The sequence below is a fragment of the Gallus gallus genome, chromosome 24, assembly GCF_016699485.2.
Source record: "Gallus gallus isolate bGalGal1 chromosome 24, bGalGal1.mat.broiler.GRCg7b, whole genome shotgun sequence".
Lineage (NCBI taxonomy): Eukaryota > Metazoa > Chordata > Aves > Galliformes > Phasianidae > Gallus > Gallus gallus.
The window spans coordinates 4,383,282-4,399,082 of record NC_052555.1 but is presented as its reverse complement, the minus strand read 5'-3'; the positions used below and the strand labels follow the sequence as shown (position 1 = coordinate 4,399,082).

At 52.6% G+C, this 15,801-nt stretch overlaps 1 protein-coding gene and 1 long non-coding RNA gene across 2 annotated transcripts; both read left to right on the top strand.

The window, feature by feature from the left end:
- Positions 1-116: 116 nt before the first annotated feature.
- On the top strand, positions 117-1,125 carry TTC36 (tetratricopeptide repeat domain 36). The gene is made up of 3 exons (NM_001278062.2): positions 117-237; positions 411-602; positions 681-1,125. Exons 1-3 carry the CDS (start codon positions 132-134, stop codon positions 947-949), a joined length of 567 nt encoding a protein of 188 aa, NP_001264991.2. The 5' UTR covers positions 117-131; the 3' UTR covers positions 950-1,125.
- A 4,088-nt stretch (positions 1,126-5,213) lies between these two features.
- On the top strand, positions 5,214-12,239 carry LOC107055064. The gene is made up of 3 exons (XR_001470038.4): positions 5,214-7,295; positions 7,720-7,881; positions 10,578-12,239. It is a non-coding gene; the product is annotated as an uncharacterized LOC107055064 (long non-coding RNA).
- The last annotated feature ends 3,562 nt before the right edge of the window (positions 12,240-15,801 follow it).

Genomic DNA, 15,801 nt, shown 5'->3' with positions numbered 1-15,801 from the left:
AGTTTGGGGGGGGGATGCGGGCGCTGCCCGTGTCGGTGGGCGGAGGAGCCGCAGCCCGGCTGCGATAGGAGGGGATGGGTGAACGTTAACCGGGCCGCTGGGTGCCCTCCTGCCCCGGGGCTCACTGCGCCATGGCCACCGCCAACGACAGAGCGGTGCTGCAGACCATCTTCAACCCCAGCACTCCTTTCGGGGACGTCCCCGGGCTGGATGAGGATGAGGACATGCCGCAGGAAGGTGAGGCAGATGCGGCTTCGGATTGCCGCTGGGTCCTTCCCGTCGGTGGAGTGGAAGGGGCTCTGCCTGCGGCGGGTGCTCGGGGCTGCCTTTGCTTCCTTTCGCTGGGGGTGGTGAGGACGGAGCTGGGGCTCACCGGGTGTTGGGACGAGGGGTGTTTCTGCCACGCACAGAGGAGGAGGCCTTCGCGCCGGAGCTGCTGGCGCAGGTACGGGACCTGGAGCTGCAGGGCGTTTCTGCTGCTGAATCCGGAGATGTGAGCGCAGCCCTGGAGCGGTTCAGCGAGGCCATCCGCCTGCTGCCCGAGCGCGCCTCGGCCTACAACAACCGGGCGCAGGCGCTGCGCCTCAAGGGCGACGTGGCAGGTAAGGAACGCGGCACTGGGGAGAGCCACGCGGCCTGAGGCCGCCCCATATCCCCCCGCTGCCTCTCGCCCCATCCAGGCGCGCTGCGGGACCTGGACGCCGCCATCCGCCTGGGCCGGGGCTGCGGCCGCGCCGTGTGTCAGAGCCTGGTGCAGCGCGGGCTGATCCATCGGCTGCAGGCCCGCGAGGACGACGCCCGGCGGGACTTCCAGCAGGCGGCACGGCTTGGCAGCGCCTTCGCACGGCGGCAGCTGGTGCTGCTCAACCCCTACTCGGCTCTCTGCAACCAAATGCTGAGCGAGATGCTGGGCCGGCTGCGCAACCCCGACGTGGCCGGCAGTGATTGAGGCCGCCCGACCCCCGTCCTGGCTGAAGCTCCGGGGCAGAGCTGTGCTTGGAAGGACTGTGAAGGTTTAGAGGAGTTGGCAGCATGCAACCACTCCAGGGCTGCCATGGGGAAACCTTCCTGCGCCTCAGCTTTGTCGTGGCTCTGTTCCATCGCAAATAAACCTCCCAGCAGGGCTCTGTGGTGTTCTGGGCGGATGTAGCGCTGCTTCCAGCAGTGTGGAAGCAGAGGAATGGAGGTGTGGAGATGTCCGTCCTCTTCCTGAGCGCTCTGGGTGCTGCGTGCTGCAGTTAGGGTGCAGCAGGACCGACCCCGGGGACCAGAAGTGCTGCACAGGACAGGTCCTGCTCCTCGGTGACAGCACCCGTGGTGAAGGGATGCTCGGAGCCACGTTTCTGTGCACAGCCGCCCCATAGGGTGGCAGGACGCAGGGCTGATGCTCCAGGTGAGGTGCAGCTCAGCTGTGTGCTCTGGCCGTGCTGTATGCTGAGGTGACAGGGCCTGGCTCGGGGATGTCCCCACGTTCTGCTCCACCTGCTGCCAGAGGCTGCCCTTGCCTGCCTGCTGCTTGGCTCTGGCCCACCGAGTGAAAGCCTGGTGTGGGGATGACCCCCTGGCTCTGATGCAGCATGGTGGGAATCCAGTCTCCTCCACTGATTAGCAGTGTGTGTGCTGCAGGAGGACAAGAGCCAGGCCCAGAGAGCAGCTCCTGGCACCCCTGCGCCTCTGTTTTGTCTGGGTAAGCCAGATGCCCGCTGCCAGGCTCTGTGGGCTCCTCCTGATGCTCTCCGTGCTGGTGCCCACCAGCATCACCTGTGTGGACCAGGATGAGCACGTAGCAGCCACAACACCTCCGAATTCTTCCACCTGGATGCCCACAGTTTGCTCCATGTCATCCACCACCACCGCCTCCGTGCCTGCCTCCGTCCTCCGGGTCAGTTCTGCCTCTCAGGTGGGTGCCACAGGGGCTGGGTGCAGAGCCAGACCTTCCCTCTGTTTGTTCTTTCCTGCTTTCTTTGCCAAGGCGAAGTTTCAGGACCCACAGAGTGTGGATCTGCACTCTGAAGCCCTTTAATTAAGCTGATAATTAGAACAGGCTCTGCAGAGCAATGGTCCCAGCTCTTACGTGGCTGTGCTGGGCTGATAGGGGGCTCTCCAAAAGCGATCCATGTTTGCAGACACAAATGAGCACATTGGGCAGCAATGCCAACAGGTCGTCTGTCTGTATAGGGAAAACTTGGCACGTTCTGTTCGGGCCAATCTGCAGCTCAGGGTGGGTTCACCCCTTTCTTTCCCAGGAGTTCGGGGTTCAGGTTTGTAGCTCTGAGTCCCTCACGCTGGTTGGATTCGGTGTGGTTATTGCACCTCAGAGCAGCGTGGGGCAGGGAGTCACAGCAGAGCACGCTTCCATTTTCCCTCTGCTGAGAACTGAGCCTTCAGGCTCTTATTCTTGGCGCTGTTGTGTACACCCTCGGCTCAGACCCCCAGAAATGGGCACGCTCAGCTTCAGACCTGAAGCGAAGGTGGAGGAATGATGGTGAGAAATAGATCCTGTTTGTGACATCCCAACCCGTGCCACGAGATGGTGCTGTGAATCAGACCGAAGGAAACCCTCCCTGGCAAAAAGAGAGTGAAATAAATCAGCTGCCAAAACCAACCGGACGGCAAAGAGGTGGGTGAGGAGCAGCAGTGTTCCTCTCGAGGCACACGGGGGAGTCCGGAGCAGCGTTTCCACATCTCCCGTTGAAAGCAATCGGGTGTATGAGGGGCTTACCCTGTGTTCCCCGCTTTGTTTCGTGCTATGCCTCGGTGATGGCCCTGTTGGTTGCAGGGGAGCTTTAAGGATCCCTTCCAACCCAGATGATCCTATGAACGTGGCAAGAATAGCACTGCATTACTTTGCCCATGCAAAACCTTTGGCTTAAACTCACTGCTCGTATGGAGCACAGTCGGGGTTAACGTTCTGTGTCCACGAGCCAGAGCTGCAAACACACCTTTTGCACGCTGGGTACCCGAGCCACCTTCTCCATTTACAGCCCTCTTTTCAAAGGATCATTTACTTGCTTAGCTGTTAAAATACGACGGCGTGGCTGGCAGCCAGGCACAAGGCTCAGTTTCTCCATCTCTTTCATAACTCTGCCTCTCCTGTTGTCTCAGTCCTGCCCGTGACAGCCACAGCCATATGCTGCTCCTTGAAGTGTTTTCTTGCATGCGTTGAGAGCTGAGTTCCTGCAACGAAACTGAGCTCCCGTGCAAACTTTGCAGGCGGTTTTCATTCATTCATCCTTCTGTTTGCGAATCCTTTCTTCTTGTCCCGTCGTGCTTCTGAAATGCTTAATAATAGTCTGCTTGGTTGGTTGTTTTCTGCTTAAGGCTTGTTTTCCGGGTCAGGCTTGTTGGTGATCCACAGGAGGTGTCACTGTGGGATACGTGGCTGCTCCTTGTCGTGTTTTCTCTTGCAGTACCTCTGCTCTGCCTTTCCTGGCAGGAATTCAGCAGAGCACTTAAGTCGGGAAGTTAAGTGCAAGCTTGACATTAAGCATAGAGTGCTGTTTGCACTGGGGGCCTTCACACTGCTTTCTTTTGTGGCAACTGAGTGTTCTTCCATGAAGTTCCTCGATGCATCAGCTTTCACGTCAGACAGCACCTCAGTGACAGTGCTGCGTTTGCTCTTTTGGAGATGTGCAGAACCGCAGGAACTGAATGCACTGAGCAGGCTCTGGGCGCAGTGATGTGGTGATTCTCAGCTGCCGACGTGAGGAAATGTTAGAATGGAAATGTTTGTTACCTATGAGATTTTCCTGCGTGTAGAATCATGGAATGGTTTGGGTTGGAAGGGACCCCCAAAGGCCGCCTGGTGCCACTCCCTGCAGTGCACAGGGACAGCCACAGCTCCAGCAGTGCTCAGAGCCCCGTCCAGCCTGACCTTGGCTGTCTGCAGGGACGGGGCACCACCGCCTCTCTGGGCAACCTGTGCCACTGCCTCACCGCCCTCAGTGCCAAACCTTCTTCCTTATCTCCAGCCTCAATCTCCCCTCTTGGAGTCTGAAGCCATTTCCCCTTCTCCTATCAATATATATTCAGCACAGGGCATGTATGGGTGAAGAAACCCACCCCAAAGCTCCCCATTAGCCGTGTTCCGTAACGCTTTGCCCATTTGTCATTCTGCAACAGAGCAGCTGAACCAAACCAGAACTGAGACGGTCCAAACAGCGAATGTTCTCCTATTAACCACAAATGAGCTCCGTAACAATGGACTTATGTAAGGTTAATCATTAAAAGGAATGCCTCAAGTGGGGATAAGCAAATAAAGGCCCGCGGTCCATTTTTCCCTTCTGAACAAAACCGGTGAGAGCGGCAGACAACAATAGGTGGTAAAACAGGGTCGGGTTTCCCGGACCCTTTCCCATACACAGAGCTCACATTGCATTCCCAATGGGCTTCACCCAATCTGTTCAGCACTGGGGGCAGGTAATGCTGCCCCAGCGTGGCTGCAGCAGCAAAGGCTGTGCAGAACTGAGCTCAGGATGCCCAAAGCAACACCTGATGGTGAAATGTGACCCAGACACTGCTATGCTAATCTCTGGACAATAACACAATGAATAAGAGCAGAACCCTGAAAAACAGGTCCGTGAAACTGCACGGAGGTGATTGCGCTGCTTTATTTGCTCAGGGTTGTGTGTAGTATTTACTCTTGGCTTTGCTTTAATAATTGTGACATCTGGTATTTATCTGAAAATAAGGAAGTGCACCTCATTAACCAGCAGGTCTGAGAGGCACATCCAGCTGCGTTCAGCTCCACTGTAGCAGGATGGGTGACAAGCTGTGTGTGTGCAGCTCTAACAACCAAACCTTCATTTCCTCTTAAGCTCAGGCACTGAACGGCAAGAAATGGGGATGTATAAGAGAAACATCACAAGGCACGGGGAAGTATAAGGGGAAGCTTGTTGAGGAGGGCAAATGGGAAGAGTGCTACGCTTGTGTAGGTCTAATTTACAGATTTATGTTCATTAGTGATAGGAGATAATTACTTTGGATTGTTCTTGCTCTGTTTGTGCTCATGAATCAATATGGGAGCGCTGTGCCTGCTGTAGAGGATGGGACTGTCGGGCTGAACCAGTTTAGTGCAGGGATTGTTTGGGTTGGTTTATTGCCACGTTTATTTTTCATTCCCGGGTGGTAAGTTCCCATGAAAGCACTGCTGTCTTCCCCTTGACTGAGCTAATCCTCCATTATAAATCGTGCATCTCCCATCAGAACACACTGAGCTGGGAAGGTTTGCGACTGAGCCAACGCACAGCGGGAGTGTTGCATTGCTGCGGTGCAGAGCCTCGCGTGGTGCCCAGCAGTGCACCTCATGTCAGCGAATAGAGGGGGAAGATGGTGCAGCTCCTTGGGGGATGAAGCTGCCTGGGGGTGAGTTTGTGTAGGGAAAGGGGGAAATGCAAAAGTGCAGGTGTTGCTTGGAGTTGGAGCCTCTTTATCCAGGGTCAGGAGGTTAATGGAAGCACAGCGCCTCGAGCGAGGCGGTCTTACCAAGAGAAAAAGGAAAAAAAAAGGAAATTAAATATTTACCGGGTGAGAGAAATGCCAATTGGCAGATTAAACACGCAGCCCCTTTGTTATCATTCCAGTAATTCCAGGACAAAAAAAAAGTCAGAGCCGAATGGGGAACCGAAGCGATGGTGCAAACCTCACACCTGTGCAAAGCAGGAGGGGACGTGTGCTGCCTGCAGCTCCGCAGGGAACAGCAGCCCTGAGAGCACTGCCATTGGTTTTCCACATCCTTTTCCAGCTCAGGAGCCGCTGGATGTACCGAGGATGTCATGCTTGCAGTGATGGGGTATGAGCTGCTGTAGGAGCTCTGTGCCTCGGATCCCTGCAGCCGGGATGGTTTGCACCGAGTCACAGCTGGCTCCTGTATGCGCAGTGAGAAACGGTTTTCCCCAGCCCTGATAACGTTACTGTGCAATGGGAGCCACCCAAGGTATGGCCAATGGCGACGGTCTCATCTCACTGCAGGACTGAGTTTTGAAGAGTGACATAGAAAAAACACTCCCGTTCCCAGTTTTGATGGAGCTGGTGGGCAGAACGAGTCTTTCTCCCTTGAGAGCAGTATAGCCTGAGCCCTAAGGGGCAGAGACCGCTTGGAGGTACAATGGACTGACGTTCGTGTGGCTCGTGCCCTCTCTGTTGAGGATGCAAACAGAGTGCTGGCTTGCAGACTTCAAAAGACAGATGTTGTCCTGCTAACACTTCAGCTGTCTGTGTCAGTGAGGCGCAGGAGTGACACTGCGACCCTCAGTGACAGAGGGCTTCATCCGACACCCCATTGCACTCCATGGCTTTTGTACGTACTGCTTTCCCCTGGGACACGCTGTGTTTTTACAGCCAGCTGAATGGCAGCTGATATAATCAGGAGCACTGCGAGCAACAATTCCTCAGGGCTGTAACTCACATGGGCTGCCGTGTTTGTTCTTCCCAGGGAGAGAAGCCCTTAACAAAGGCATGGACCATTCCGTATGTATTGCTCAATAGGATAACTTCTGCTCTCAGTTTACAAGCCTGAAAACAAAGTATACATGATACCATCAAACTGCTTCATTCCAAAGCCTGCTGCTCCTTCAAACGTCAAGGCTGTAACCTTCAGACACTACACTGAGCTCTGAACCTTTGCATTCCTGGGGATGCTGTTTAGACCTCGCTGTGCTTTAGGGCAGTGGGTGAGCTCATACCGCGGTCCTGAGAGAAGCCCAGCAGAGGAGGAATGATGCCACGTGGTGTTCTGCATGCTGCTGAAAGCTGCATTCCCTTCGTAGCCTGTTTCTGAACCTTAAATGTGCTCAGCTCGTGTTTGCAAGTGCCTCATGCTTGAAGTCTCAGGGACTGGCCTTCTTTAATTAAATGAAGACGTACTCTTAACCACCTGATTGCAGGTGTGAGATCTTTAAGAAAAATGGCAGAGATTTGCAAATAAACCAGGAGAGTCAGAAAGGGAAAGCAACCAAGGATCTCAGTGCCTGTGAGCTGGTGATGAAGCACCGCCAGAGGCCTTCCCCTTGCTCCTGCTTTGACCCCCTTCTCAGCGAGCTGCTCAACCTCTCAGGAGTAAATCTGCCAACCTTACTCTTCCTGCAGGACAAGTGGCCATTTCAGCACGGGCCAACAACAATGAGCTGTGCTTTCAGGGTCAGAAAAATGTGATGCTCCTCATAAAACATGCTGAGTCCCATCCCAGCTGCCTTCTGTCCGGGTGGAATGCAAGAGGAGCCGTCCCAGAAGCATCAGGCCGTGGCATTGGGATCCATCTTCACCAAGCCTTGAAGACATCGGGGGTGGGGATGGAGGTGAGGTGCTCCCCACAGGTATGGCCAGATGGAGGAACTGCTGTGAGCTCGGCCCTTCCTGGCTTCCTCTCCTTCCCACCTCTTATTTTCTGTTGCCAGCAGTTGGGTTCGTTTTGGCTTTCGATGCCCACAGATTACACAGAGTGCTCTGCATGCTTTGCTGCAGCTATCTGTGCTTTGGTAATTCCTGAGGCAGAAATCTCCCAGTGGACAGCTTTTCCTGGAAAGCACAGGGCATGCAGCACACCTTGTTAATTTGTGTTAATTAACCAGCAGGGTTCTCATCTGCTGAGGTGATGCGTGCTATGGCAAAAGCTCTGGAATAAACGACTTCATGTGGCCCTGGGGCCAGCGTTGGTATGAATGGAGGTTGAGCTCTATTCTATTGTGCATGAAACAGCAAAAGTCTCCTCTCATTTCACAGCTGATGCCCGAGAGGAGCTTCACGTTGGAGGAAAGAGGCAACAAACGGTGCAGAAGATCACCTGCCCCAACCAGGGAGGTGTAAGGCCCCATCCCTGGCAATCCCACCTGTGCTTGGCTGTGGTGTGGTGGTGTTTTATGACGTATGCAACCCAAAAGTCGGGTGAGTTTCTGAGTATCTTAACGACAGGGCAGGAGTCGGTGCTGTGCTCTGAGCCTTGACACCCCCCTTGCAGGGCTGCAATGCCCCATTTGTTCAGACAGCGCTTTAATTCTGACTAACTGAGCATCGGCGCAGCTTGCAGGCGAAACTGAAAACAAGGCTTTTCCCTTCATAAAAACATTGAGCCTCTCGGTTAGCCTTATGAGTGTTTCTTCTTTTGTTTCAGATGTGCCTTTCAGATGTTAGAAGGAACAAATTAGAATAACTGAGTCAGAATATTTTCACAATATTGAGATGTTTAGCTGGGAAAGTCCAGGTTTGCCTCACTGCGGCGACTCATAATTGGAACAGTATGATCCGATTTGTTTCATTTTTCTCTGATGTTATCAGATAACACAGAAGATATTGGGCAAGTACTGGGGAGCCTCAAGGACCTCCGGCACAGTGCAGGTTCGTGCCCTGAGCTGAGGCTGTGACTTCAAAAGGCTGAGAAAATTCATTCCATTCCAAGTATACAGAGTTCATCCTTCAGTCCGATTCCAATGAGTTTTTGTGCTTTCCCGTGTCGGTTTTGGCGGAGATGAATGGGAAAATGGGGTGTTGGAAGGAGAGCCAAACGTTCACCTCTTTCGCTGCTGAAGGTTTTGGCCAGGAGTGGGGAGGAAGACAGGCGTAGAAAGTGTGATCTATGGCCCAGTGTTTCCCATAGCCTTCGTGTCTGCCATTGGCAGCCCCGTCCTGAAAGCTCTGAATTTATTCACCTGGCTTGGCACGCTGCTGGGCGATGCACTTAAACTCCGAGGGACCCAGGCTTTGTAAGGGGGATAAATGATTATAACAGTTTAATGTGTAATCCAAACCACGCGGTATGAAAATTCAACCCTTCTGTAAACACAAAAGCGACTTAAAATTCTTTCCTTGGAAATCACCTGGCCTGCTCGAGTCTGGAAAAAAAAAAAAAAGCAACAAAACCGCAGTGGACTCTTCATGGTTGGTGTAATGTTTGGTTTTAGGTGCAGAAGTGGATGGATCCAAAGAGGGATAAGGGTATCTGCGTGCTGGTTGAGGGTCAGGTATGCCTATTGGACGTGGAAATCTGCAGTGACCCAAATGCATGGAGTTTCGAAGAAGAACCGAAGAGTTTTAGTGAATGCAGGTGTTATTTCCACTTGTGAGAGCATGCTTTGCCTTTTCTTGTGCTCTTGCCGTGAAGTCCGATGCACTGCAGAGCATAGGGAGGCAGAAGGAGAATCCCACAACTGGCGCTTCTCTGCCCTATGTGAATCCTGCTGTGTCGGGTGAGGGTTCCTGAGGGCTGAGCTGCTCTCGTGGCCAACCCTCAGCATGGATCTGTGCCGGGCTCAGAGCGCGTGGAGGTGGAATGGTGTGGCACAAAAGCTGCAATAAAAGCAGGGCGTGCAAAACCGATGCCTGGTAAGAGAATGAGAAACGAAGGAGGGGGTCAGCTGGAAACACAAGTGCTGCTGTCGGTATTTCACAAGAAGCATAGCGGAGCGAGGGCTGGTTTCTGCACCTGCATTTCAGACAGCAGAATATTGCACGGTGAGAATTTCGCTCGCTGGAAGAAAAAAAAAAAGGCTGCTGGCACAACTGACCCGGCCGAAGGAAAGTCCCTCCATTTCCAGGGAACAGGCAGTGCTACTGAAACACGTTCTGTCCATCTGGGATGGAAGGGAACATCCCATAAAGCTGCGCTCAGGAGCATGCAGCGTTGATGTTGAGACAGCCGGCAGTGCTGTGCTTTAAACGACGCTGCGTTGAGCACTTCTCCTTCGAGGCGCCGTTGGGTGCTGCTGGTGCGATGCTCCCATGGCTCCTTCGTGCTGACGGCGTTTTGGGACATCCGCTGAGCTTTGAGATCTCCATTTTGACGAGGGTTGGATGAAGGCTGTGGGTGAGGGCCGGCAGGTGGCAGCTTCGCCCAGCGGATGGCACCCGGCGACAGAGGGGACACCGCGTGTGCCACCACCGGCTGCGGCGGTGGGATTCTCCTTTCTTACTCACATAGAGGTCCTGCAGGGTGCAGGGAGAATTCCAGCAGCCAACCCCGGAGTACCAATTTTCACTCTAGAACAGACCCTGCTTGTTGCTCCCGTAGAGCACAGAGCCATAGAATGGTTTAAGCTGGAAGGGACCTCACGGGTCATAGAATCACAGGATGGTTTGAGTTGGAAGGCACCTTTAGCATCGTCTAGTTCCAACCCCCTGCTATAGACTTGGGTCGGGGCAATCCCACGTATTTATACAAACTGGGGGGTGATCTCCTTGAGAGCAGCACTGCGGAGAAGGATCTGGGGGCCCTGGTGGATGAGAAGCTGGACGTGAGGCAGGAGGCTGTGGATGCCCCATCCCTGCAGGCATTCAAGGCCAGGCTGGATGTGGCTCTGGGCAGCCTGGGCTGGTGGTTGGTGACCCTGCACATAGCAGGGGGTTGGAACTGGATGAGCATTGTGCTCCTTTTCAACCCAGGCCATTTTATAGGCGGCTTCCAACCAGAAACTGACACCACTTCTGTTCCTGCTGACCACAGGTCAGTGTTCATTGCTTCCCTCCCAGCAATACGCATGTCTGTATGGCAGACAGTGATGCTTCCACTTTACCAAGCTTTTAATGCTGCCTTTCGGTCTAGGTGCTGTTTTGAGTTTGCTTTTGGTCTTCCCATTCTTTCTGATCAGAACCGGCACAGATTCTCCTTCCGATCCCCACAGTGCTGCTTTGCAAACTGACCCCCAGCGTGACCTGACCAGGAACCAGAGCTGGAGCTGCGTTTAGTTTCCTGTCCTTCATGTGGATGCAAAATCAGTTTGTAAAGCTTGCAGCCTCTCTTAAGCACGAGGGCCAAAGGAAGGTGTACCCCATCTCCTTGTCTAAACGGGGTTCAATGCTCGCAGAGTGGGATCCATGTTTCCGGCCTAAGCCATTCTGTGATTCATCCCAAGGTCCATGGGCGTCTCTGGAGGTAGGTGACACAGCTCCATCCATGCTTTGATGATGAGAACAGGCTGATAAGTGCTGCTTTCAGTTAGGAAAATGGAGACAGGCTTGAAAGGCCTTCTACAAAACCAGCGGCCAGCAAAGAAGAGGGGGAAATTTTGCCCATGAATTATTAACTTGATTATTATAGAAGTAATTAAGCCCTGATAGGTGCTCCCAAGGGAAACAGCACAGCCAAAGGCCGAATAAGATGGGGAAAAAAAGCCTGTTCAAAAGCACGGTCTGGAACTGAGCCAGATGCCAACCTATGGGGGAACGTGGATAGGAACCCCCCCCCCAAAAAAAACATCTCCAATTATTTTTCCTTAGACTTCCTGATGGTTCCCCTAAACCAGGCAGGGTCGGTCTCCTCAGTGGCAAACTGGGGTGGGATCTGCAGGTGGGCTGGGGCTTTCCCAGGTGTTCCAAGGAGGCCACAGAAAAATAAGTGCTGAATGACGCAGTGGGAACTTCTGTGCAGATTCACATCTTGCCATGGTCCTGTTGTTCTCTGCAGCTCTCTGCCCACTCCTCTGCAGCTGAACACTGCGGGTTTCGGGGTGAGGATGCTGCGGAGCTGCTGAGTCCTGTTTCTTGATGAAACTCCGGGGCCAAACGTGCTCAGAGGGAGCTCTCAGTGTGAATGGTTTCCAGATGGGACCACGCAGAGGTGGTTTGACTTTCCCTGTGAGACGATTTGGGCTCAAGTTTTTGCCTTGGTAACAGGGGCAGGGCTCAGGATCAGAAGGAACCAGCCCAAGGCAGCCCCACGGTGTGGTTTTTGGCACAAGGTCTGATCTGCAGGTGGCAGAATATCTACCACCGGCTCAAAGCTGTTGGTTTGAAAGCTGTGGCAAGCTTGGGCAGAAGAGGTGGTGGAGCCTCTGGTTTGCTCTGCTGAGTCTGGGCCCATGGCTTGGTTGGATACAGCCATCTGAGCCGTTGGTAGCTGTGTTTGGGTGGTACTTGCACCATGTGAGCTCAAAGCACCATGCCTTTCTAGGACCTGCCATCCAGGCAAATGAGAGGCTCTCAGAAAGTGAGTTTCATCTGAAATCCGTGTCAACAGTTAGGCAAATTTTGAGTGAGAGCAGCTTTACAAATGGCGAGTATTGGTCATAAGAAGTATCGCTGTTTTCACATTACACAAAGCCTTCCTCGTTCATCTGCAGAGCTTCAGTTTTGCTTCAGTGAGGGGAAAGAGAGGTCGTTAACAGCATGTTCCTATAATGCTGTTGCAGGAGACTCAGAAAAGGGACCCAAGCCCTCACTGTAGCCTGCTGCTGGCTGTTATGCAGGACCACTGTGCTGGGACTCCAATGGAAGGAGCTCTTCTGCTGCACTGCCTTCGTAGCTGCAGAAACCCCGCGCTTCCTCGCAGCCTCACGCTGCAGCTTCCAGGGCCAGTCATGCGACCCATGTGAGTAGCATGCAATGCTGTTCTTGCTTGTACTTTTCCCTCGGTGAATCATTTGAGATCTTCAGACTTCTGCCCATTTTCAGGTTGATTTTTTTGGGGGGGTGGATCCGCGTGTGCTTTCTCAACACGTAGATCGGACGGGCGTTTTTCTTTGTGTTGGTGCACAAACCCTGGAAGCCAGCAAGACCCAGGGCTGGTGCTACTTACTGTCAGTGGGGAAGTTAAAAGGTGCCTTGCTCCTTCCCTCCTTCCTCGCTGCAAAGTGAGTGTTTCTGTGTGCATCAGTGCATGGTGCCCGTAGGACCATCGCTGCTCTTTGTCCTCTACCAAGAGGCCAAACTCTGACCACAGTTGGCTTGCATCACACGAGCTCACAGTGTTGGCTGCTGTCGTTCCCACTGCCTGACTCAGCGCCGGAAACTTTTAAGCTCAACGTGACTGCAACTCATCTGCAGACAAACACCTGAACGTGTGAGTGAGGAGCAGGAAGGGAGAGGCAGGGACAGGCGAGCGCTGTGCCCCCTGCGAGCAGCTTGCAAGTCAAGCTTGGAGGAGTCAAAGCAAACAGATTTGTGTTGGCTCGACTTTTAAATGTATTTTTAATGTAATTCCCAGTCTTGAACTCAAAACGCTCTTGAGGACACTGGGGAATAGGGTCACCTGAATGCAGAGGTTCTGAGGGCTTTCACGTTGTCCTCTGTGCCTAATGCTAGGTGTGAGCAGTATGGGGCACTCAATAGGACCAACGAGAAATGATTTCAAACTCAGAGAGGGGAGATTGAGGCTGGAGATAAGGAAGAAGGTTTGGCACTGAGGGCGGTGAGGCAGTGGCACAGGTTGCCCAGAGAGGCGGTGGTGCCCCGTCCCTGCAGACAGCCAAGGTCAGGCTGGACGGGGCTCTGAGCACTGCTGGAGCTGTGGCTGTCCCTGTGCATGGCCTTTGGGGGTCCCTTCCAACCCAAACCATTCTCTGATTTCTGAATGTGAAAAAATACAATGCAGCAACTGTGGAGTGGATGTGGAATGTCCCAGGTTCAGATCCTCAGCATGTGTGAGAGGTCATGAGGGTGACGGTGCTTTACACTGCCCAAGGGCTTAATGCTGCTGCTGACTGCATACGGAGGATGCCTCATTTGTTCCTTATTAAAACTGAGGTATGAATCAGAGCTCGTTTCAGAGGGCCAAGTGGGAGGTGTGAGGCTCACGTAGAAAAATACAAATATTACGGAACTACTTTAAGTGGAGCTCATTGTACTTCAGCTGCTTCACTGTTATTTACAGCACTGCAAAAAATAGGTGGTGTTCATAGGATCATTCGAGTCGGAAGGGACCCTCAAATATCACATAGTCCAACTCCCCAGCAATGAACAGAGGCACTGCAGCACCACTGCAGCAATGAACAGAGGTGCTCAGAGGCTGTTTGAAGGATGCAAGGAATGAGGGGGTGCATGGCTTTGTGCATGGCTTTGTGCATGGCTGTGCTCAGAGCAGCAGCATTCCCAGGGAAAACCAGACAAACGTATGAGTGCTGACAATGGCTTTCTGCAACATGAGTGCATCTTTGTGTTTCTGTGGGTCTGTGACATGCGAAGACGATGGAGCAGGCTGTGCCAGTTGGTAGTGCTGCCTTTCCCACTGGGATCAGGGCATCAGCAACGTGTCTGTCATTTCTTTTAGGCCTTCCCACTGTGGGGCATAGGGTAAACTCTGGCATTACCCAGAGAGTTTTGGTGAGGTTTAACACAAAATTCAGCCCAGGTCTCTCTGGCTCTGCTCGGGTTGTTTGTGATCTCCCTTCTGCTGTGACTCACGCAGTCCTGGTAACCCTCAGAGTTTCTGCTGAAAATGGGAAACGTTCTTTTATTTTTCATTCTTGACTGTTTTGGGGGTTGGTCTCATCGACTGAAGTCACCTTTTGCATTCCAAGCATGAATTTGGGGGTTTGCTGGTGTTCTTTGCAGGAGCTCCCGGAGGTGGGGGTGCTCCCAGGCTGGGTGATAAGACTTCCATCAGTTTACTGAGATGGATCCTGGCCTCGTGCTCTGTGGGCTTCAGTCCTGGGTTGCCTTTCTGTATTCTCACATAGGACGTCATGCAACAGAACAAAGATGCGAGATACAGAATTTGCAGGCTGAAATACCTACACGGTTCAGGCAGACATCACTGCCTCCAATGAGACTCAGCTTCTCAGTCTCTGTCCTCTCTCCTGATGGATGAGGGAGGAAGTTCCAGAAGGACCCTTGGCTAAGTGTGGTTGTCTTTTAAACTCATTCAGAGCTATGAGGTAGAGATCCTCTTATGAAGTTCATTATTGTATCCTCAAAGACAAATGTTTGTGCTTGCAGACCGCAGAGCTGTCTGAAATCCCAGCTTGCTGCTTGTGTATTCATACTTCTGACACTGTATGGCAGGATTAAAGCACTAATATTGACACATGTTAAAAATATCTATATAAAGGGATATCTGTCAACAGCATTAATCCACTTATGGAAGAAAATTATTTATGAGCTCAACTGCTGTCCTGGGAGTGAGGCAATAACAAGGAGATAAAGGGAGGGAGTGCCTAATTCATAACCTGTGAGGTAAAGCTCAGGATCAGACAGTCAAACACGACTTACTCTTATGGTGGCATCCCCAGCAACATCCCCATCCCTGCAGGCACTCAAGGCCAGGTGGGAAGGGGCTCTGGGCAGCCTTGCCCATGGCCAGGAGATGAAAGTCGCCTCCAACCAAAGCCATTCTGTGATGATTCTATGATTCTATTTTGTTTGTACTCCCAGAACTGTGGCAGGACTGTGTCTGTGGACACGACTCAAAGTGCAGCCACCAGGAACAAGAGAAATCTCACGACTTGGGGCAGAGATGCTCCATGCTAACAGGGGTCTCATTGGCTCCAAGACATTGAGCTTGTTGCTTTGGTGGTGAACTGGTCAAGGCAGGACTGGGAGGCATGGAAACGAGCATCAAGAGTTTACTGGCTGTGGGTATGAGTGGAAATGGGTGATTGTCAGCCACCAAAGTGCTGCCAGTTGTTTTATCTCTGGATATCTATGCCCTTTTTTTCGCAACTTCCTCATTTTAGGTATTTATCACCAGACTTTATCTGGTTTCGTGTTTGTAAAGTACTGATGCAAAGACCTTAAAAACAGTTGAATCCTGGGTGAGTCCGTGTCATCCTTGGCATTCCTAAATACAGCTACAGCATGGCTTAATGTGAGATGCTGGGTCTGGGTGTCAGCATGGGACCATGCCGTGTGCAATCTGCCTTTGCATGCACTGGCAGTCTGCTGTGTATGAGTCTCAGGCAGTGCTTCTGCAGATGTACACAGGGTGTGTTCTCACATTTAAAAATAGAGGGCTCATTCGTGGCAGAGACCTGCTGGAGGCCTTCATTGACTGTGCTGCTTCCAGGCAGCTTTGTGGTGGCCCAAGTCAGATGTTTCCACAAGAAAAGTGCAGCAGAGCACAGTTAAGGAATCACAGATATCTCATGTTGGAAGAGAGCT

Excerpts from the sequence above, each read along its gene's own strand:
- TTC36 (NM_001278062.2), top strand. The coding sequence starts at position 132 with ATGGCCACCGCCAACGACAGAGCGGTGCTGCAGACCATCTTCAACCCC. Across the intron at positions 238-410 it reads TGAGGACATGCCGCAGGAAG|AGGAGGAGGCCTTCGCGCCG; the intron begins GTGAGGCAGATG and ends TGCCACGCACAG. Across the intron at positions 603-680 it reads CCTCAAGGGCGACGTGGCAG|GCGCGCTGCGGGACCTGGAC; the intron begins GTAAGGAACGCG and ends CGCCCCATCCAG.